At 36.5% G+C, this 24918-nt stretch overlaps 1 protein-coding gene across 1 annotated transcript in view; it reads right to left on the minus strand.

The window, feature by feature from the left end:
* The window catches only part of USH2A (usherin), a 733950-nt gene that overhangs the window by 194676 nt on the left and 514356 nt on the right, over nucleotides 1-24918 (minus strand). The window contains exons 44-47 of the mRNA XM_049634559.1: nucleotides 20064-20273; nucleotides 18534-18736; nucleotides 14024-14136; nucleotides 716-914 (exon numbers count right to left, since the gene is read on the minus strand). Of these exons, the coding sequence (XP_049490516.1) occupies nucleotides 716-914; nucleotides 14024-14136; nucleotides 18534-18736; nucleotides 20064-20273 (725 nt within the window). The remainder of the gene's footprint in view (nucleotides 1-715; nucleotides 915-14023; nucleotides 14137-18533; nucleotides 18737-20063; nucleotides 20274-24918) is intronic.

Here is a 24918-nt window from a genome sequence, read left to right on the forward strand (position 1 = left end):
AGTTTTATAACATTTCTTAGATGATAACTACTGCTTGGCCAGTGTCAGCTGTAGTAATTTGTATTTTGATCCATATTGCTTCAACAACTCACTTTCTTAATTACTGTGTCTTTCTGCAGTGAATCTTTTGAATTTAGCAACAGCTTTAGTCATTAAATGTGTGATGTTGTTGTTGACAAATAGGAACATTATTTCATTATATGAAATCCTACCTTCAAACTAAGGATTTTCTGCATCGTTTGTCAATAAAACCCATTTACAAACTCCTCTGTCTGGCTGTATTATTGATCTGATCCCTAAACTGCAACTAATATGAACATTAATCTGCAAATGGCCATAATTTTAAAATATTTCTGACAAACCATGGAAGGTCCTGTTCACAGTTACTCATCAGTGTCAGGTAAACAAACACCCACTTGTAGCTGAATGGATTTGTTGTAAAGAAAATTCAAGTCATTCAATCAAATACAAAGTCGGGAGTTCCTTAACATTTTGATAAACTAATATTTCCTGTGAAGATGATGAAAAACGAGAAGGCTAAGATGCTCATGAGGATGACAGGGTTTTTATAAGCATCCTTTCTTTTCCACGGGGTCTTCCTGATAGACTAGTGGAAAAATTGATCGTGACAAACCATGGTTTAAGAAGCAAGTGATTTCACCTGGAGTGTTTAGTGAGAAAATCATATTTCAGTGACTCATTTGAAAAGATATACCTTAGCTTCAGGAGAATAACACTTGTGTCCACAGATAGCTTTCGGTTTTTGACACTTCACTGCCTTGCAGAGATCACTACTGTGGTCCTTCATTAACTTCCGGGTTTTAGGGCATGAATGCCATGTTTTACGTAAGAGATCATATCCGAGAATGATGCCATTTGGCTTCCCTGGAGACATCCAATCAACTTGAAGGGATCTGCAATGGATAGAATAATCAATAACTCTGAAAAGACCACATTTAACATTGCTGCCATCGGCCTCATGTACTCTCAATTAATCTTCCAGATTGGTCAAAAGGTCCATTTTGTCAACAACTTCTTAATTAAAAAGCTGAAGCCAAAGAAGTTATATACTAATGTATAATATGCTCATATATGTTACTACCAGATAATATGTTTGGAGAATCAATGAAAACTAAGTAAGCTTTTGGGAGGATGACAAATGGCAAGGGTCCAGTGATCTCCCACTTTAAATTTTGGAGACCAGAAGAAAGTACCATTGTTTTGGCTAATCAGGAAAATCAACAGAAAATTTTGGTTTCATAAGTAAAATTAAGCCACAAGTAATAAGACTTGGTAAGTAGCGTGGAAATTAGAACAGGTGGCAGACCTAATCTCTACTTGAAATCACCTTCTCCTTTGCCAGCCCAGACTAGCGATGTGTCACATAGTTGCCCAATGATATGCAACTATAAAACCACAGTGGAAGCCTCGGAAGGTTCCGAGGCAATTTCAGCTTTCTTGGCACAGCCACTACTTTTCCCCTTTCTCTTCCTTTCCGCTAAACACGATGTCTGGAACTTCAGTAATCATCTTGCAGCCACTTGAGAAAGATCAAAATCATCACAAAAAGGCCACCATGTTATTTGGGTAAGCTGAACCAATGCCGGCAATAATGTACAATCTGTACAACTATTTACTTAAACTTCTGTTGTTGGGTGTTTTGTTACATATAGCCAAAATAACTGCCCATATTGATAAAGTCTTGTTATCAATAGATAAACTTATCTATTATTAAAAATAATTGATAAATTTACTTATAAATACAACTTATAAATTTTATCAAATGATAAATGATAAAATTCCTCTCAATTCACTGTACTTTGATATACCTTAATTTTAACTTCTATAAACAGACTTGTTCCTCTAGTAATTCTTCTAATGTTACAGTCAGACATGTTTTGTGGTAAGGAAATATAGGAATTGGAAGTTTCTACAACAAATATCTTTACATTATAATGTTCTAGGAGATGTGTGATTCTTAAAAATTGAGCAACAATTTCATTCTAAGTATGGGTATACTTTTCAGGGAGGGGTTGGTATGCAATGAAGGCATAATATCTGACTAAAACTTTATTGCACTTTCAATGATCTATTAATATTTCATTTGTTGAAATGAATGAAATCAGAACATCAAGCTTTCCAGTAGGAATCAGCCCTGAATAAAATGATTTACTCTCAGGTTAATGCTATAGAACTTTAATTCTGCACTTAGGACTACTTGCCAGAATGATACAACCTAAATGACATAGCCGTACTATCTTTAGTGTTTTTCAAATAAGCTCTATAAGCAGAATAGTTAAAGTTTTTAATAAAGCCCCAGAGATTTGGATATGACATATTCTTGCAATTTAGCATGGCAAGGGAAGCCTACTATTTGCAAAACACTAGGTAATGCAAAATAATAATTATTTTTATTCTCATTGTTTTCAGAAAAAGGGGTGGAACTCTGACATGCAAGATTAATTCTATTTTTATAATTCTAGAATTTCCAACTACAGCAACTAACCAAATGACAAATAGTTATAGGGCATTTTTTATACAGAACACTCCAGTAGGTACTTCGGAGGAGAGCAAGCACATATAAACTTAGTCCCTATACTTTAAACTCTCCCAATAAAAATCTCACAATAACTCATGTGACCACTTTTCTGCCATTGTGCTAAATGGTATTTTTGTTATACCTTTCATTTTAAGAGGAAATATATCTTTACAGGCAAAATTACTGGACCCTATCAGAATTCCAAGTGACATCATGTATTAGGAATTCAATTAAGACCAAACATTTACATTAAAAAGCAGCAGTCAAGATAAACCTTGACATTTTAATAGACTGCTAAAAAAAAGAAAATTATTATTTCATTTTCTTAGGGGTACAAACATAACACATTCACTAATAAGACTCTGTAGATAGGAAATTAATGTCACCTACAAGAGAGCAGTTTCATAGGTGACTTCTGTAGTCACCATTATTATTCTAAGGTCTTTGTCCAACTCTTAAAATTAATTCCACATTTTCCAGATACCTCTTTTGTATTCACTGCATAATCAACTACAGGAAAGACTACATTTAAGTGACATTCAAAGGTCTGACTTTTCCACAAAAGCTGATGAACTAGGAAAGTCTAGAAAACACCATGCAGAATACCACACCATTGTAACTTTTCTTTCTAGCAGAGCAAGACTGTGAAGTGAGACTGCTTATATTTTTAGCGATAACATGAACAGTTTTGCTCTTGAGGATCTGAGTCTGAGGCACGAAGGTAAATGATCAAAGAGTAGCGAGTTTAACACCTATACATCTCTCATTAGAACCAAGGAGAGTGACACTGAAAAACCTTTTGGTTGCTGATTTCAAATGAAAGACATCTCTGAGAAACATGCACCATTATAAACGGAATTGGTGGTCTCATTCCTTTGATGTTTAAGAGCAAAAATAGAAGAAACGTTCTTATACTATAGGAATGAATGTTAAATATTGGGGAAACAAGCTGAAGCTTTTTGGTATATATTAGTAAAGGTTGCATGCTCACACAGAAAAGTAAACCAACAGTGAATCCTTGAATGAAATATTTTGCAGATTTGTTCATAAAGTCATGATTAGATTTTATTTAACCCCCAGAACATAAGGACTATGATTTAAGCTACCTTAATAAAGTTTCTGATGAAAACTACTATATCTACACACATTTTGATACATGGATTCATTGATTATTCAGATATTTCAGTTGGAGTTATTTCCTTTAATTATGTCACCCTGTTAGTAGATTTACTATTTTATCTCTGTTACTATTATCTACCACTGTAGTCACCACCACAATGATCATCATTTTCAGTCCTTACTTCAAGAAGTATAAACTAATATTGAGGATAGAAAGGAGTATGGGAAAATCATTTCTTTATCACCTACCTTGATACAGGTGAATATTAAAATGTTACAGGTCAGACAAAATTTTATGAAGAATTAGGGTTTCCACTGGTATTCTTCAACATTTTATTCTATTATTACCATTTGGTCAAAATGTTCTTGTTTAAGCTAAAGGAAAAAAATCTTCATATACCTTAAGATATCAATTTAAATTGCTATAAATTAAACAGTTCTGGATTCCTTGATCATGTTTATGTAGACCCTTTTTTTTCCTACTCAACTTGGTCATTTTGGTCAATTATTTATGTAACATTCAAGTTCTTCAATTGTATTCCAGATTATGGCTATCATAAATGATCAAGTAACTTTTAATAGAGGACTAAATAAATGTTGCATGATGAAAATATTAACTCTCAGCTCTCAAATCAAGTCATTGAATATTTATCTATTAGAATGTTTAGCATAACTTGTAATAGGTGAAAAATCAAAAGACAAAACCTGTGTCCTTGAATAATAGGGAATACAAAACATGCAAACACAAAGCATGTAAATGCTATATGGCAATTTAAGTCAAGTATTTAAATGTGTTTAGGCTACAGATATTATAAAAACACATAAGCAAAAGTCCTCTGTTCTAGACTAAACAATGAGGGTATCATGGAACAGATAGATTTGGACTTGAATTGGTAAATGAGGAAGGGAAGATTCTGTGCAGGAAAATCAACATAAGCAAATGTAAAGGGTGGGAATCAGCCTCAGTGTGTATGGAAGAGTAATGTGACCAACTTGATGAGTGAATAAGCTACGTCCAGCAAAAGAGGAGGGTAAATTTGAATAAAAGAAAAAAGTTGATGGACTCCCTCAAACACCGTGCTGAGTTTGACAGTGAAATAGTATGATTGTGCACTGTTGTCACTCCTAGACTACAAAGCCTTATTAGAACTAACACCCTGACATGCTAGAGTGGAAGAGACCAGGGCTAGAGAGAAAGGTCTGTGAGCTACATTAGTAACTCAAGTGCAAAAGATTGTTGAATGGGGTTCCGCTCTTGTATGGGGATTTGAACTACAGCCCCAAACTGAGGATGACAGGTAATGAGTTCCTCCTTTTAAACATGGTAAGTATTTCACTTCCAAAGGGAACAGCAAGATTCTGTTGAATCCCAAGGATAAAACTCTTTAACATTGACCTGCCACCCAAAACAACCAAAAATAAACAGAAATCTAGGAGAGTTTTAGAAAGTAGGAAATTTAGTGAGTATTTCTTAAGTACCTCCTGTATGCCAGCCCTGTTCTTTACTTATCAGCGAACAAGACAGCTAAAGCCCCCTTTTTTCATAAAACTTACATTTTTTCTGGGAGAAGAGGGACAGTAAAGAAACACCTAAGTGTATCATACGTCAGGTTGGTGGTCTAGGAAGGACTGGTTCTTCTATGCAGAAATTCGGCAGAAGAGGCGAATCAAACCCGGAGGGGTTTCTAGGTGGAGGGAAAAGCTGTGAGGCAACCATGTGCTTGGCATGCTGAAGGGCCAGTGAATCTAATAGGGCTGGATTGGACTGCACACAAGATAGAATGTGGGAAAATGAGGTCCTATGGGTATAAGGAGGGTGGCATGGGTGTTTGCTGATGATGTAGGATTTTCTACAACACAGAAACAACTGGATTTGTTTTTGAGTGTGTTGGAAAGCCATCGGAAGTTTTGAGGCACAGAGTGAAAGAGGAGTTATTTACATAGTGAAGAGTGGCATCAAACACACGCCCTAACCCCTGCTAACATACCTAGGGTAGGACTGAGGAAGGCATTCTAAATATGTCACTTAGAGAAACTGGAGGCAGAGAAATTGGAAGCACTTGTTTCTCATGTTTGGTACTCACTGAGTTATAGAAATGTCTAAACTCAGTCTGCTGCTGTCCTTGGAGGATAGTAAGGGGTTTGGGGAGAGCTTGACATTGATCTTGACAGTCTATACAAGCAGAGAAAAGGTGCTTGACTCTCCATGAGAGAATCCTGATGGCTAGGTATTGTCCAAAGTAGCTGCAACAAAAAGGTAGAATAAAGAGTGCCTCATGGCACGGATCAATGAGCTTCGCCGGAACCAGGAGATGCCTTGCGAGATGACTAGGCTTGAGCCAGCTTGAGGGTATACTGTTCATGATGGCAGCCTTCTAGGAAGAGGAGACTCCAGCAAGAAGAGTCCTTGGGAGTCCTTGGGATGCCCTACTCTGTTGGGACCACAAGAGATCAGCTATAGAGGGCAGCACTCGTGTCAGGGAAATTGACTATGTGGAGATCCTCTTGGGGCCTCTCAAGGGAAATACAACTCTCCAGGAAAAGTGCCACCTGATATGCAGAGGGCTTTGAGGGTTGCCCAGTGATGGCAGTGAAACAATAACATTGAGAGGAGACACACTGGATCAAGGGGGATAGGAGGGAAAGAGCAAGGAGAAGGGAACAGACAAGCTATAATCAGGCCTGAGTCTGTGAAATGGTAGAATCTTTGAACCAGACTTGGGCTTAATAATTTGCTAGAGACAGAAAAGACTTTTTAATAGTTGATCATGAATCTCAATTACCAAAGTGAGACTCATAACTAAAAATAATTCAAAAGCCATAAGATGTTTCTGAGAGGCTTTCAAGAGTCGAAGAGAGGACAGCCAAAGGATTATGTATAAGGCAGCAAGCAGTGGGCAAAATGCAAAGCCTTTTCTTCTTTGTATCTCATTGAATTAAGACCCCTGCAGAAACAGGTTACATAAACTTAAATGATGAACCAAGGTGATGGTGGTGGTGGAAATGAAGAAGAGAGACACATATAGGAAGATTGAGCAAACTCAGGGGATTAAAAAAATTCAAAGATAGATGTCAGTGATAATATGCAGGTGGTGGTGCATCTGTGAAAATGAATGCTGGAAAAGATGATGAGTTAGAGGAGAATGTACCGCTGAGGCTTGAGGTAGCAGATACTACTACAGAAAATCAATAGGCAACTGCATAGATGAGACTAGAGTTTGGGGGAAAAACAGGGTCAGCAATTTTTGAGACATCAGAATGACTAAAAGTGTGATGTTTGAACTACCTGATGAGGAGGGAGAGTCTTTCTGCTCAGTCTCACAATTAATAACATGGATTTGGAATGGACCCAGTAAAAGAAGGAAATGGGTGTTCAGAGAGCAGGGTACAATGTGGTAGTTAAAGGCCAAAGTGAATTAGGAAGAGGGGGATTTTGCTGAGAGGCACAGTCGGCCTCAGTGACTGGCTTCTACCGGAGCTACAAGAGGTAGAGAACTTAAAGGAGTTTGGGAAGAGAGGGAGGTGAGAAAATGGAGGTATTGATAGCAGAGTCTTAAGAGACTTGAGGAGAACCTCGGTGGCTCAGTTAGTTAAGCAGCTGACTCTTGATTTCAGCTCAGGTCACAATCTCAAGTTTCATGAGATCACGCCCCGAGTTGGGCTCTGGGCTGACAGTGTGGAGCCTGCTTGGGATTCTCTCTCTTCCTCTCTCTGTCCCCCGGCCACGACCCACACAAGTGTGCTCTCTCTCTCTCTCTCTCTCTCTTTTTTCTCTCTCTCTCTTTCAAAATAAATAAATTAACTTAAAAAATGAATAAACTCGATATTCTGTAAAGTCTTTTTTTAATTGAATTTTTTAAATGTTTAGTTATTTTTGAGATAGAGAGACAGACAGTTAGTGGGGAAGGGGCAGAGAGAGAGAGGGAGATACAGAATCTGAAGCAGGCTCCAGGCTGTCAGCATAGATTCCCATGCCAGGCTTGAACCCACAAACCATGAGATCACGACCTGAGCCGACGTCAAACACTGAACCCACTGAGTCACCCAGGCGCCCCTTCTGTAAGGTCTTTTAATGAAACAATGTGTCTGATAATGAAAACTCACTAGCCATTAAAAATGATACTTCCTGAATTATAAGACTTGATCGGATCTGTACAACAGTAGTAAATATACTTCAAACAATCTCTTTCAAGAGGTCTTCCTTTAAAGACTCTTAACAGAGGGGCACCTGCCTGGCTCAGTCTGGTAGAACATGCAACTCTTGATGTTGGCATCATAAGTTTGAGCCCCATGTTGGGGATAGGGCCTACTTTAAAAAAAAAAAAAAGACTCTGACAGAAATTCCAGTCCAAATTAAAATGTGTCTCCTGTTGTCCATATTGGTGAGGGAGGGAGTTTAGAATATGGGTGAAGAAGACTTGATGTGACATATTATATCTACAGCCCAACATCCTCTCTATTAAGAAAATAATAAAATAAATCATGATCTAATTTTTTTTCACACAAAATATAAAATTATTATTTCAGTGCTCAAGCTATCAGTCACTGAAAAATATCAGAGAGGGAAAATTAAGGATAGAAGAGATTCTCTGATAATACAAAAAAAGTCATACTATAAAAAAAAAATAGAGGCCTCAAAGTTTCACCCCAAATTTAGTGAGGAAAAAAGAGGAAAATTCTTATTCCACAACCTAAAACCTCTTTTGCCATATTCAACCCCAACCTAAGTAATTTGAAAATTTAAGGGGATTTATAAATGATGATAGTGGTGTAACCTTCATTTAAAGACACGCAGTCTGTGCTGATTTCATAAAGGTTTCTGAAAAGTTGGTATGTAAAAATATCATTTATATCATTCAGTAGCTTCAGGCAAATTTTCCAACAATTATTTGCGAATGCTACAAAGACATTATACCACAGACTCCTCGTCAATAATACAGCCCTGAATTGATTTGGAACAGAAAAAACTGCCATGATGCCAATTAAAGACAATGAAAGACATGATCTGTGTTCTCGCTCTGCCTTCCTTTGACCCTTTCCCCTGGAAATGATGCATTTTGGAATACTAGCAGTAACTAATAAAATCTCTTTCTTGTTGACGTTCTTTTTTTTTTTTTTTGCTTATCTATTTATAGCTAAAAAGGCAACCCAATACAAGTGAAGCTGTCAGCTACTGTGTTTGTCATATTTCAGTCAAAGCCAGAGCCAGCCAGCTATCTACATCCACCGTAGTCTCTACATTCTCAAGGACCAGAATTAATGAATTAACTATTGATTAAATTCCACTCTAGCAAATCCACCAAGGCAAATAAATGAACTACCCAGGGCACATGTAGGCCATGGCCAGACATGTCCGGGCTATCGATCACTAGTTAGTATTCTTTTGGGATATAGAAGCAGCTGATGATAATATGACAAGTATGGAAAATGTGATGTAGAAACAGAGCTTGTTTCTGGAGAGGCAGCTTATAGAACTACAGGGGCTCGTGCTCTTTCCACATTTGGGTGCTATGGTGTCTTTGGGTTACATGTAATGGGAAAAACATGTATGAGTGGTTGTACTGTAGATGTCATGAGTCATAAGTTAAGGCCAAAACAAAAACGAGTTGAAGCATCCCATGCATATAATCAGACAGTCTGATATACTATCTGTATATGTTATTAAAATACATGACAGGTAAATGTTACAGACTATTGCACTTTACCAAAACTAAACAATCTAAGAAACAAATGTCTTATTAGAAACCAAATTATTTTAAATGCTATAGAAGTTAATTCAGTCTACTGACATTTTCTGGAATAATTTCACATTTGATTTTGCTCATTGCTAATATAAAAGAGATTTTTTTGAATCAAAATAAAAATATAACTAACAAGTATACATTGCCAGACATATAATAAAATACACAAACAATAACATGCACATAAGAGGCTAACTACTTTGGTGTGTTGGTATAATTTTGATTAATGATTTGGCAGCCCACAGCTGCTCATTTGAGTCCTGCCTCTGGAAAATGTTGCTCTTCTATGATGAATCATTTTTAGAAAGGGAAGATTTCCCTTGCCAATATCTGGTGGTGAATGATTTCTATCAAGACATTTTTAGATTTTTGACCAAAAAAAAACAGGAAGGAAGGAAGGAAGGAAGGAAAGAAAGAAAGAAAGAAAGAAAGAAGGAAAGAAAGAAAAAAAGAAATAAAGTTGGTAAAGGGATTGGAATTAAAAGCAAACAAACAAACAAAAAACATGGTAGAGAGGGACTTTCTGTGGCCGGCCAATATGGAGTAAACCTATTATAGCCTCTCTCTGACTGATTATCACTAAAAAGTGTGCAGAAATTACAAGAAGCAACCACCTGAGGATTCTGAAAAGTTAACAATAGAGGCAGATAAGGACGAGAGGAAAAAAAAATTAAAGGATGAATTTCTCATTGTTTCCCCTCTTTGATCTCCCATCTTTAATCCAAGAGCAGCCCCGGTGTAGAATTGTGCACTGGACAAGAAAAACCTATGTGAGAAACCCCATCTTTCTGGCCAGAGTACCAAAAGGCCTTACAAGCCAGAGGGTGTGAGGGGAAATTCCTGTTCTGTTTTTTCTTTTTTTGCTCAGACTTGCTCTGAGGATTATTCTGGTCAAGGAGCTGCACTATAGCAGTTCTGGTCAAATGGGAATCCAAAATCCTAAGAAAAATCCATCTGTCTGACCAGAGGAACCAGGGAAAGGGGCTCCTGTGATCTAAAACATGTGTGTGGGAGGTGTCCCTGTTTTCCTTCCACTTTCTCTTATCTTGTTGCTCTCACCAAACAGCCTCATTTATGTAAAATGTCAGGTATCTTGGGAGGCTAAAATTTCAAGAGAAACCATATCTTCCTAGCCAAAGATCCCACAAAGGAAGCACCAGGGATCTGGAAAATGTGGGAGGAATCTCAGACAAGAGAGAGCTAGGTCACCTTCAACGCAAGTCCCTACTCAAGTCTAAACCGCACATGCACGGTTGCTTTCCATGCAAAGGCAATCTGAGCGTCACAGCAAAGACTCTGAGATATGAACCATTACATAGCTCTCCAAACAAATACCAGATTAGCCACTGAAAGGTGCATACATGGGGCAGACATGAAGCGGCATAGCAAAGCTTTTGAAAAATGAACCGACATTGGAGCCCCTGAGCACATAAAGCCAAGACAATATTTGCAGTCTGAAGGTAACCAGATGATTACCTGCTGAAGGAAATGAAAACTTCATCCTTCTTCAAATTTTTAACGGGACTCAAATGATCACAACCTACTATTCAAAATGTCCAGGAAACAATCCCAAATCACTCACAATTACACTAATCAAAAGAAAGCTGAAGTGGCTATATTAGTATCAGACAAAGTATACTTTATAACAAGAAAATTACCAGAAAAAAGGGATATTACGCAATGATGAAAGAATCAATTTACCAAGACATAGCAATCCTAAATGTATATGAATCTCATCATAAAGCATCGAAATACATGGGGCAAAACAGAGAGTTCTAAAAAAGAAATAGATATGCCCATAATTATATCTGGAAATTTCAACATTCTTCTCACAATATTTGCTTTTGAGAACAGACCTGGGGAAAACAACAAAGGTTTCATCATTTTCATTGTAGTCTTCCACTTTATTATGATTTTTAGCTTTGCCCCTCCTCCCAGCCTTCCACTGTGCCTAGTCAGCCTTAATTCCTAGATGCCTCTGTTCAGTTTGTCCAGAGAATACACTTCTGATCTCATGGTAGTAGAACATGCTAGATGGAGCAAGAGAAGTAGACACCAGGATACATACTATGGAGGTAGGTCACCGTGAATTTTTGGATGGTTAATTTTATGCATCAACTTGACTGGGCCACAAAGTGCCCAGATATTTGGCTAACCATTATTTCAGCGTATATCTGTGAGGCTGTTTCTAAGGAGATTAGCATTTGAAATGGGTGGACACCCAATCAGTTGAGGGTCTGAATACAACAAAAAGGTGGGAGAAGGGAGAATTCCCTCCCTTTCTTTGCCTGCTTACTTGAGCTAAGAATCAGTCTTTTTCTCCTCTTAGACTTGAACTGGAACTTATACCATTGGCTCCTCTGACTTTCAAATCAGAGAGACTTTGAGAGTCTACACCACTAGCTTTCCTGGGTTTTCAGATTTTGGTTCTGTTTCTCTGGAGAACCCTAATTACAGGTTCCAACCATATTTTTTTTCAGATTTTTAGCTAATCTCATGATTCCAGCTTTGAACTTTACATCTTCCTCTTCTTCACTAACCTTAAAACTTGTAAGTGCTCAGACACCGAGGTTCTCTGCAGGGTAAATTAATTTGTTTTGTGTCATTATCTCCTTCTGCCAACCAAACTTTGGTTGTAAATGTTTTCCACTGCACTAACTCATTTTTTTCTCCCTGCCAAACATTGCTTCCAAAATTGTGTTGAAATCTCTCTTCTGTTGTCTGCTCTGTCATTTTTCTTCCTCTTGTTGTATGATGCCTTCATTAATATTTTTGCCATCAACTTATACATTTGAATGTAAATAATCTTTAACCACAACTATTACTCTGCTATTATCTGTAAGAATCTTTTTAAAATAAAAAAAAGTATCCTAGAAGTACAAACACATATAGACATTTGTTCAATGTCTAATAAAACCTACAGATTTTTAGCTACATATAAATATATAATTTAAGACATACTCCTTTATGCCATTCATCTGGGCTTAGGTCATAAGGATGAGAACAAACGAGAAATCTGACAACATCCACCCACCTAAATATAATTGTTCCTTGAGTTCTTGAAGACAGAACTCAATTATTGCATCATCCATGATGCCTTCACTGATAATCCTGGGTAGAGTTCAGTGTTTTTCTCTTTATGTTTTTCCTGCATATTATAAACTTATGTTGTGGAGTTTTTTACATTATTCTATAAACATTTGTTTAGGGCAGTGTCTCTACAGTAGACTGAAACTTTGAAAATTTAAAACCATGCCTTATACTTTTTAAATTAATTTTTCTTCTTATATTATTATAACCACAAATGTATTTGCTGGTACTTTTTTCATTTGACTATTTTCCCTTTGCATAGTAGGCAATTCTGTGGATAGGGAAAATTTGCTGACAAGATTATCAATTAATTAGCACATGTGAAATTAGATAAATATCTGTCATGTGTTAGATAAAAGATGGACTCAAGGAGACAAGGCATGATTTTTGCCCTGAACAGCTAAGCATCCAATTACTTGTTTTTTTTTTTTCTAATTATTTTTATCTTTAGTTCCCTAAATCAGTACAGATATTTTTAAACTGATTTTAAAGAAACATAGAAATGTTAATATGTTGCAAAAGGATCCTTCAGAATTGAAATCTTTTATAACAAATCAATTATTTTGGTCAGTGTGTATGTGGGGTGTGTGTGTGTGTATGTGTGTGTGTGTGTGTATGTGTACAAGTGAAGGGTGATTCATTTAGCTGGAACATCATCCCAGTATGATGTGGGAGTACTCAGATTTCTTTCTCTAGCCTCAGACTGATGTAGAGGGATGAACTACTTTCATGTCAATTTTGTCTTGGGATACTTGACATTAAATCTTTTTATCATTATTATTGTTAACTTGAACTGAAAAGAGACTCACTTTCAATCTATGGCCACTTCTCAGCAATACATGAGCACAGAAAAATAATGAGATTGTACCAAGAATCTGATAACAGTAGTAATGGTTATCCAGAGATTATCTCCCCTGTTTATTTTACAGATTTTTCTAGGTTTAAGGCAATCTGATACATGTAAATCTAATTTTTTTCAAAGAGAGTAACTTAGAAGGTAATTAATCTAATGAAAATTGTATTCTTTGCCTTACAAAAGGATTCACTTAATGACACATTTAAATACAGAAACCCTTTCATGCATTTAAGCATTTGTTCACAGGTTACTAAATAAAGGGAAGTGAAACTGGGAAATCGGGGACATTAAAGCTTAAGTATTAGGTGATGTGACCAGTGAAAATCAATAGCTAATAATACAAAAATTTTGATTTACACAGGTTTTTATAGCAACTTTCTAAAATGAAATTGTCATGGTTGGGATGAAATCTTTGATTTTAACGTTCATTGCTTATGATCAGCTTTTTATTTATTTTTTTAAGTTTATTTATTTTTGAGAGACAGAGAATGCATAAGCTTATGCACAAGCTGGGGAGGGGCAGAGAGAAAGGGAACAGAAGATCTGAAAGGGGCTCTGCGCTGACAGCAGAGAGCCCAATGAGGGGCTTGAACTCACAAGCGGTGAGTCAGAGGCTTGTGACTGAGCCACGCAGGTGCCTCTGATCAGCTCTTTACATTAACTGGCAAAAATTTTTACCTTGAAGTGATGCCGTGAATTGTGGGTGTTGGTATATCACTTGGAGTATCCTCCACAGTGGTGATTTGGGTGCCATTGCTTTTCACACAGGCATATTTGGTGCAGACTTCAACCTACAAACAGTTTAGAAAAGAATAAATCCAACTATTTTCAAAATATACACTGCCAGTGGCTTGAATCCACCCACCTTCATTTCATAGTACTCTCCTATTAGTTCTCTATAACTTCTTAGAGTTCTATAAATATTAATTTTTGATGTTGTTTGACTGCATTGGTTCAAACTCAGAATATGATATAGAAATGAACTCAGGACAGTTGATTTGGTGATGAAAATGGTGATGTTTAGTCTCTGGTTCCAACCTTTCAGAAAGAGACAGACATATTCATCCCTTTGGGGCACAGTAAGGAATGGAAGATGTTTAGGTGACAGTATATAAGCTTAGTAGGTTATCACTGCATACTGCTCTCTAGATCTACAACCAGGTAGTGTAATGATGAGTTCTTGCAGAAGTCTTGACATTTTAGAACAAATAGCCCAAATGTTAATGTGCAATGGAAGAAAAATGAGGTCTAGAGAAGCCTTTCAATGTGGCTGAGCTACTTTATACTCATCTGTTCCAGCTGCAGTTGTATTTTTACCTTAATCACAGCAGAAAATCATCATTTATCCCTTTAATTCTGCCACCTAATCTGACTAAAAACTGAGGAGGGTGGAGTAACTAAAGATTAGAAATCGAGTTCATCAAGCATTAGTAATGCAAAAGAAACACATTCAGCAAGTGGGAGGAGAGACAAATGAATGTACAAAAGATTGCTAGTGAAACACTCACAAAGTGACATCATTCTGTTTCCAATGAAAGGATAAGCCAAAGAGAAACTGTACTTTTTCCAATGCTCATTTACTTTCAGCAGCTAATACATAAAAAATGAAGGGGGAAGCTGGATACCGATGCATCTTAAACACTAATACTGAGCTTTTAAGTGAAGCAGTTCTCTGGATTTCCACTGGCAATTGAGAAAAGACAAATGTGTCTCTTACTGTATTTAGTAGTTACGTCATTTTATTCATGGGGCACTTTACACCTAAATGGGAGTTGAAGCACATTTTTATGATGTTGTTTGAGTTGTGTTCTTTATGTATGCCATATTGTATTTTATGTATTCCATATAGTATTTTTCCTATCTACTAATATTTAGTAGAGATGTGGACACTGTCAAGGCCCTCCACTCTGAGTATGTCCAATGAAACCCCAAATAATTTAAAGGGAAATGAACTTAAAATATAATTGCTGCAATAGAATTAATGACAATAAAACTTCATACATATTAGGCAATATTTGACTATATGGTGCATAATTATAACTAAAACTCAACTCCAGTTCATTATGTAAGTAATGTGTGCTCAATATTAATGGGAACTGGCACAAGTAATTTTATGGAGTCTTCATGACTCCATTTTCATCAGCTTGCAAATTGGGGGTGAGAGAAATCAGGGAATATGATCAAGCTGATTAGATATGAGATATCTAATCCAGGCTTTACTGTATTCTAGTCTTATCATCTAAATACTAAGCATAGCTTTAAGTTCCAAACTACTTAGCTATATTCTGGGGCACTTGGGGTGGCTCAGTCACCTCAGTCTGACTCTTGATTTTGGCTCAGGTCATGATCCCAGGGTCATGAGATTGAGCTCCATGCCAGGCTCCACACTGAGTTTGGAGACTGCTTAAGATTCTCTCTCTTTCTCTCTCTCTCTCTCTCAAATTAAAAAAAAAAAAAGTTATAACAAAACAAAACTAAGCTACTAGCTCTATTCAAATGGCTCCAGAAAACTCTTATTTTGACTTTGGAGAAATGTGTCAATATTTTTCTCAACTTACTAAGGTAACAGACCAAGTTTCATCTTTGGGATATTTCTGCTGCTATAGCTATATTGCATAATGTGAATGAACCACAAATATAAAGGTTGACTGATTCACATAAAAACAAAATTGAATCAAAATTGACATTTTTAATGTATTTATATATATTATATATATATAAATTATATAGAAGGGATATATAAAATAACTCATTCAAAAAAGTAGATATTTGGATCTATATGTCTGCTTTATAATCAATACATGTTTGACAGAGGGGGTTGACACAGAGAACCTTAATCCTAAAGTAGTAGGCATATCAATTAGGTGCAACATATTGTATATATACATATACGTATATATACATATACATATAAATATTTTTATACGTATATATTTATACATATATGCATAGATATACACATACACTGGTATATACATGTATATTTATTTATTTACTTATTTATTTTCAAAATTTATTCATTTATTTTGAGAGAGAGAGCATGCACATGTATGTGAGTGGGGGAAGGGCAGAGAGAGAAGGAAAGAGAGAATCCCAAGCAGGCTCTGCACTCCCAGCACAGAGCCCATCTCAGGGCTTGAACCCAGGAACTACGAGATCATGACCTGAGCTGAAATCAGACGTTTAACCCGGCAAGCCACCCAGGTACCCCTGGATGCATATTTTAAATGGAGTCAAATCCCAAATCATCTTTGACATCATGAACAAAAATCATTGTAATCTGTTATTCAAATTTCCAGTGATGCAACAACTATTTCAAGTGGAATATCCCTGGACTGTGGAGAGCTTCACAAAAATATAGTTTATCAAGAATAAGAACATCTTGGTCACTAATAACACAACTAAAATATTAGATTCTAATTTGGTATTTTGTCTCCTTATTTTGTTAGATGTCCCAAATCTGATCAAAATGCATTCTTTTCAGGCCACTAGTGACTCAAACCAGTAGGGATGAGTGAAGCCTTTTATAGGACAACATGACTGAAACACGTACACATCAACCGTTACATAGTCAGAAAGCTGGATCAGGACGTGCATGCATGCATAGCCCCTATTGATCTCACCTTAGGTTGTATTCTGAGTCCTGATAAACCAAATAAATAAGTTGCCTTTTGAGGACTAAGCCAGCTTTCTCCATCAGCGCCCCTCAAAAGAATAATACAGCAAATACTCTGTCACCTTCCTAAGCCAACCTTGTTCACAAAGCTATATGTGTAATTATTTTGAATGTGGTTTTTATTTTCTAATTTTCTATGATGTACATGCACATAGAGACTCACTCTAAGAACCGTGAACATAAACATCAGTCCGTGTGTGTTCCATTCTAAGATGACTCAGGTGAGTTCATGGAAATCATGGAATGTAATGAAAACTAATCAGCATACCTTTCTTCTTTTATTTTTATTTTGTTTTCTTAGGAACCTAGGCCTAGCAGCAGGGGGTAGGGGGGCGGGGAGTGGTAAAGCATTGGCTCTAGCCAGATGACTGTGTATGTTTCCCCTTCCAAGGTGAGGGAAAGAAGGGGATGGGAAATGAAAGAGGTGGCACTTATAGACAAAGCCAGTGAATGTTTCTGTGGTCAAAGAAAATTTCCATGCTTAATATCTTTTGAAAATTATTTACAAAGCTCTTACAAATGTTGGAAGTAGCATAGATTAATTAAAAATTTACTACATTACAGCCCTTCTCTATAAACTTTGAGTTTCTGTTTTTATCATTAATTTCCACATTTGGCCTTGTTATCTTTTATATCCCAGCAGTGTAATGAGTTCCAATTCCTTGGGGGAAAGTTCTTTGTTGAAGATTCCTTAGTTGTCTCTCTATTTTTTCTATTTTAAAGATCAGCAGATCTCAAAGAGGTCTATGAGTTGGGCCTCAGATGGTCAATGCAATATGAAACTGCACACTAACTTTTGTCATATAGGCACATAGGTGTTTTTCTAGGGCAGGGTGCACTGACATCATTAGATTATCAAAGAGGTTCAAGGGCAAAAAAGTTTAAGGATAACTGTTCTCACATAGTCAAGGGTCGACAAACATTTGGTAGATGACAACAGATAAATTTCTTTCATCTTCAGGTCAAACCCTTTAATATATTTTGTCTGCCATATATTCATTTATGTTTTCTTGCCACATTCAGAGTCACAGAATGCTAGAGGTCGATAGAATGTTTTAAGTCACCAAGTCCGCTGCCCTTATAAAAAAGATAACTGACACCAAACAGGTTATGTGGCTTCCCTGAAGTTATTAAATTAGTAAATAGCAGAAATAGGAATAGAAGAATGTCTCCACATTCATAGGTTGATTCTGATTTTGATATCAGTAAAAGAATCAGGATAAAGGTGAACTGCTTAGCAAGATTTACTGCAAATATGTGATTTGCCTCATTTTGCCGGCAAGAATATCATCACCATCGTTTTCCATATTACCATTACCTTCTCTTCTGAGACTCATGTGTTTGCCCACAGCAAACAGATTTAATCCTAATCAATTTCCCTCTTTTCTCTCCCCTTCCCCGGTAAATAAATAATCTGTAACCAAGACGGAAGGTATCCACTTAGAGACATAGCCTGGCAATGTTTTATTTAACACACCTATAAACTTAGCCATCAAAAAACAGTGTTCTAACCTGAATGTCATAGATTGTGAAGGGAGACAGGTCTCTCAGAATGAAAGACCCAGGCACATTCATTCCAGTCTTGTAGAGCTTATTATTTACATAGACAGAATATTCAGTGATAACGCCATTTGGGTTTGAAGGAGATGTCCAGATGACACGTACAGATGTACTGTTGATGATGACAACCTCTGGAGGAAGCATGCCCTGAGGCTCTAGAATTAAAGGAAGAAACTGAATAAACTCCAGCTGTCTCTGAAAAAGCACTTGTTAAACTAAATGCAGATTAGTATTTAGGTTTTGCAAAGGGTTCCTTGCTTATCTGCTTTTCTCTGATGAAGTTATCACAGTCTGTAGTCCTCTGTAAATTGGCTTATTATACTCTCAGTCAGAAACCATAAGAATTGGTGGTAAAATGCTTTATACCACCAGCATAGTGCTAATCTTCAATACTATGTGACCAGTGGGATATGATGATAAATTATTCACCCATCTGCACCACCAACACATATCTATTATTTGTCTCTTTTCCCATCCCTTCACGCCATACCTCCCAGGGAAAAGGAAAGAAAATTTGCTCCTTAAGCAAAAAATAAAACTCAAATACATTGAGGCTGAGGCTGGTGGAACGTAAAAAAATCATTTGATGTTACTAGCTTGTAACTCAAGCAATATGAAGCAATAATGCAATATTGTCATTATGTAAATGATTTTGAATGTTGATTACCATAGGTAATGATGAAATCTAACATTAGGAAAAAAATCTTGCTTGGCGTTAAATTACACAATTATTCAAGCATGTCAGAAATAACTATGCAAAGACCTATTTTTATCATAAGAACCCATCTTAACTAGTTGAAAAATTGTCCTTGTGATCCATTCTATTTTATAAACAAAAGGTGTCGACCTTTGGCACCACAAAGGGAAATGGGTTCCACACTTAAAGTGCTCTGCTAATGACCTGGAACACTTGCTTGGGAGGTAATGATATTATAATGTTTATAATGAGACTTTATAAAGCCAAAAAGATTAGAAAGACCATTCCAAACACATTTCAGATTCACAAGTTGCTTCCCTTGCTTCCTCCCCCTTGCTAACTGGCTTAGAAATGAGTCAGAGGCAATTTTTCTCAGTGGCTGAACCTCCACCTACCATTTCTGGTGACTCAGGGAGAGCCCTCACTGTGTTTGGCTGTCGTTTTGAAAAGCATACTGCTTCTAAGAGCAAATCTTTAGAACAAAATGTTTCTAAATGTCACCATTTATTGATGTGAACTCAGCTCCAAACTAAGCATACACTGAAAAGAACAGGAACAAACTGGGCTAATATCCCATTATTAGAGCCTTGTGCTACTGTCTCTAAGGGACCACGTATTGATCTGCCACTTGACGACAGCAAGCACTTAAGCGTTTTAGCCCCAACCCCCTTCCCTCCAACACCGGAAATTTTATAATGGAGGGATGACTGATCTCAACCTCAGCAAGAATCAATCAATTTCATTTGCATCTCCGAAGCCAAGGGTCCCTTGAAGTCTGGACTCACCCCCATCGAAAGTGGTTGCACACAATACATCACCACTGATGCTGTGGACTCCATTGAAGACAGAGATAAAAATCCGATACTCTGTGTTTGGATTTAAGTGGCCGATGACATGAGAGTTTACATCTGGGAGGATTTTTAGAGATTCATTTGAGGTAGCAGAACTCCAAAAAAGTGTATAATATTCAACATCACCTTGTAGGTCTTGAAAAGCTGTTGACAATAAATGCAGGATACTGTAAATGTGGCTGATCTGAAAGGTTCTCAGGGGAAAAGATAGAAAATAAATTTTATCTTTAGCTATTTCTAGAAGGGGACAATGGAAAGCTCATGGAAACTTCTTTTTGGTGGTGCTGGTTTCTTTTTTTTTTTAACGAAGTTAATTTTTTCCCCCTCATCCCGTAATTAATTGCATAGATACTTATCCTTATAGGAAAATAAAATTTTAAATTTCCTTTAAATATTTTAATTATGTTACTTACAGTTATTCAACTAATTTTCAAAACTGCAATGTAACACTTACAAAAGGAAACTAAGAGTAAAATAAAATATTCAATACATGGAACAACTTCTGTTTCTAAGTAATATCATCCTTGAGAGAAGTCTATGCTAATACAATTAAAGGCATATCGTCACACATATCCTAGAACTTGAGGCATTTTTAAAAGTTGCTAACAAAATCTGCTAAATGATACCTAAAAGAACATTGGACTGATATCCTATTATATACACTCTTGATGTAGCAGAGTGATACAGCACGCTCTCCTTAAGGATTTGCTCAGTAGGATCCCAGGATATTTGAATTTTATCAAGGTTCTCATTCTTTTCTCCTACTTCATTGTGTTTCTATGATGTAGACAAATGCTGAAAAGATGCCAAAATCAATCACTTACTGTCTGACAAATATAACTCATCAATTCCTCAACCGTCATCCTTTCAAAAACCAGGCTACTGTTTTCTTTTTCCTCTTTCACCCGATTTCAACTTCTTTGGCCTAAGCTCTGTTTCTCATTACCTTTTTACAATGATGCTTTCAAAAGAAGACATAAAACAGCCATATTTTGGGGGTACCTGGGTGGCTCAGTTGGTTGAGCATGCAACTCTTGATTTTGGGTCAGGTCATGATCTTGCAGTTCACTGGATCAAGCTCCAGGTTGGGCTCTGTGCTGACAAAGCCTGCTTGAAATTCTTTCTTTCCCTCTCTACCTGTCCCTCCCCCACTCACACTCTCTCTCTCTCTCTCTCTCTCAAAAGAAATAAATAAACATTAAAAAAAGCCATATTTTCTTAGGTCGGAAATAGTCTAAGTAGTACAATGTTCTACTTATATTAGTATTATTTTTTAGGAAATAGTATAGTATACTGCTCTCCTTACATCAGTATTATTTTCAAAGACCTTATGCAGAAACTATTATCTTGGTTCATGTTAGAATTGGAGGTAGAATGTTGGTTTACGAGCCTGAAATTGTATGTAAAAGTATGTGTCAAAACAGTTCAGTAGCACTAGTCTAAGGACTGAAAGGAAAATGTGGCATTACTCTTTATGGTCATTTAAGTACAGTGTCTCTGATACGAGATCATAATACATGGCCATGTAGCACAAGACGGCTTTAGAGAACATATGGCTTTCTTTTAAGGACGGCTTTTCATTAAGATCTTGAGGGTTTTGCATAAAGACAATGCTGAGCACATTACTGCTTTGATTTTAGTTCAAGCAATAGTTGAAAAGGTTTGGTATGTTAGCATATGTGAAAGAGTTTATAGTAAGAGATCTTTAGCAATGAATCTGGAAAACTCTGAGGATAAGATTTGTTTTTTTCTGATGTCACAAAATGTAAGCACCTTCAATAATGAGGTCATTATTATGTATTGGCAGGAACTGGTTATTCATAACCATCAATATTTTCCCAGATGATATTAGTCAAGTATAGCAAAGCCATTGGTGCTATGAGTGCAAAAGTTCCTTCTTTCATTTTTAATTATTTTCTACTGGCTTACAGTTGCATTACTCATTGATTTATAGCAGTTGAGATATAATGGAAAATTCACTGGATTTGATGTACATGTTGTAAAATTTTAGTTTGTTAAATGAGGACTCTGGTTAGAAATCCAAGCCCTAAAGATACAATTTAATGCAGTGCTTTCAAACTTGCAAATATAAATGGGTATTACCTGGGTTATTAAATGCGCCTGATGTCTTTTCCATCAAGTTCCAATCAATGTACCTATGTATATACATCAAAAATATTGCAACTAGCACTGAAAGTTCAAGATGAGCAAAGATCGTATGTTAATATGTGGATAAAATTCTATTAAATGCCCATTCTTACCCATGTACCATATGTCAACCCATCTGAAATAGAAAAAAATCTATTGTCCCCCCAACTATAGAAAAAGATGGTGATTCAGTTCCATTGGTTATGTCTTACTCCATGATATAGAGACCTCTATAACCTGAAACAGGCAGCATCTCTGGGCAAAAAGCGCCAGATTTCTGCACTGTCTTGCCTCTCACCAACATCTACTTCAACATTTCTTTTTCCTCATTCATTTAGACAGTAGAGTACAGAGTCCAAAACACAGAAAAATTATAGGAACATATTATATTTTCATATCCTAGTCATCTGATGAGAAGTTCTTGCAGGCGTCCACACATAAGAGTATGTGTTTTCATTGTTCAAACGTGTTTTTAAACTTCAGTGGGTTCTTCCCAAGTCACTGGACTGTCTAGGAAATAGAAGATACATCCTCAGTTCAATAGTCCAGCACAAAATTAAAGGCTGCTGACCTTGAGTCTACCTCTGAGAGAGGAATGCTATTAGAACAGAAATAGCTGGAATGAGGAGCCAAGCAAATCTCACCCTCCTTGTGTATTGGTAAAAGCTAAGCCTGAATACAGTTCCCTTTTTTAAAAGAAAAATATTAAGTTACAAGGCTTCTTCACGGTATAAGATAGGAAAACATTGTCTAGAACTTTCAAAAGCAGATTTGTGTGTGTATTACTTCTCTGAGAATGAAAGTTTTACAAAACATTTGCTTTGGGTTCTTAAAAATAACAAAAGGGAGATGCCTTTCTGAAAAAGAAGCCTCTAGGAAACGTGTACGTAATCATGAAAAGCCAGACATGAAGACAGAGATGTTAAGTCATCTTGCTTAAATAAGAAAGCGAGGAAACATAAAAAGCAATGGCTGAATCTGCATGGCAAGTAGAAAAGAGAGGAGTTAAAAATGCACAGTTGGAAAGAATAAAGAGGAAAACAACTGAGAAGAAATCAGTGAAAGTCAGAATTACAGATATTGAGGGCAGAGAACAAAAATACCTAATCAACTTGAAAAATACATGGAATAAATAATCATGGACATAAACTACCTCATGAAACCATACCCCCCAAAAAGGCTTATGTCCATAAATTGAATAGATTAATGCAGTTTTGATCAAAATAATGGAAATATATCCAAACACAGACATTTAATGGAACACTATAACATTTCAAAGGTAAACTAAAAATTGAGAGATTATCTACAGGGGGGCATGGGTGGCTCAGTCAGTTCAGCATCTGACTGTTGATTGCAGCTCAGTTCATGATCCCACAGGTCGTGAGATCAAGCCCCGTGTTGGGTTCTGCACTGACCCTGTGGATCCTGCTTAGGATTCTCTCTCTCCTTCCCTCTCTGCCCCTTCCTGGCTTGTGCTCTCTCTCCTCTCTCTCTCAAGTAAATAAATAAAGTTTAAAATAAATAAAATAAAATAAAAGATCATCTACAAAGGAGAAAAAATCAGATGAAGTTTAGCTTCTCATCTGGAACATCAAATGTTTGAAGACAGTATAGCAATTTCATCAAGTTTTGAGGAAAAATATTTTGATCCAAGAATTTCATACACATCCAAGTCATTATGTGCAAATACAACAGAGAGACTTCCTTATGTAGGGCAAAAAAAAAACACACAAAAAAAAACAAAAACAAACAAACAAACAAAAAAAACCTAAGGATAATGAATTTATTTACCGTTAATGATAAAATTTCCCCAACAATATTATCCAGAAGACAAAAAGGTAATTAAAAATCCCGAATTCAAGATTGAGAAAATTTGGAATTGATAAAGAAAATTGAAACTATTTAGAGAAAATAATTATGAAAAAATAATTATATAATAATTTACAAATCAGACATTAAAAATGGAAAGTGAGAAGGGCAAGGAAAGTAACAGTACACTGAATCCTGTATCATACATAAAATAGAACATCATGGAAAAATAGAGAAAGATAGCAGTAACTATCAATAGCATTAATGGGACACATAGCAATTTAACTTTAGAACTGATTATAGGGGATAAAATTTAGCATTCACTAACACCCATGTTTTTGTCTTCTTGTCAAATAGCCAGAATATATTTTCTGGGCTCCCTGCATCTGGGTGAGGTCATGTGACCAGTTTGTGCCACTGTTGGAGAAACCGACCATCTCTGATTGTGTTTAGTTTTTCCACCTAGAGGACTTGGGAAGGCCCATGGAATGGTGGACCTACTAGATGGAAGGAGTCAAGGTCCCTAAGTGGCTCCAGAGAGGTTAGAAGGGATGAGGAAGAGCTTCAGAATCCTCAGATTTATGGTTTTGGTTTCTGTGCGAATCCCATTACATAAAATAGAAAACACAGTAGCAATTATGGGATGCAGGATTTGATACTTGATTCACTTGAGACTTCTTGAATTTTAAGTGATTTTGTGGCAACTAGGTAGACTTAGAAATTAAAGTGTGAATATCTGAGTTAGAGTTACATGATTTGGAGGTATACACGCCAGCTTGTGTTTGAAGCAACAAGAAAAAATGAGGATTTCCCATGAGGTTATATTTGTTCA

Source organism: Panthera uncia, chromosome F1, assembly GCF_023721935.1.
Source record: "Panthera uncia isolate 11264 chromosome F1, Puncia_PCG_1.0, whole genome shotgun sequence".
Lineage (NCBI taxonomy): Eukaryota > Metazoa > Chordata > Mammalia > Carnivora > Felidae > Panthera > Panthera uncia.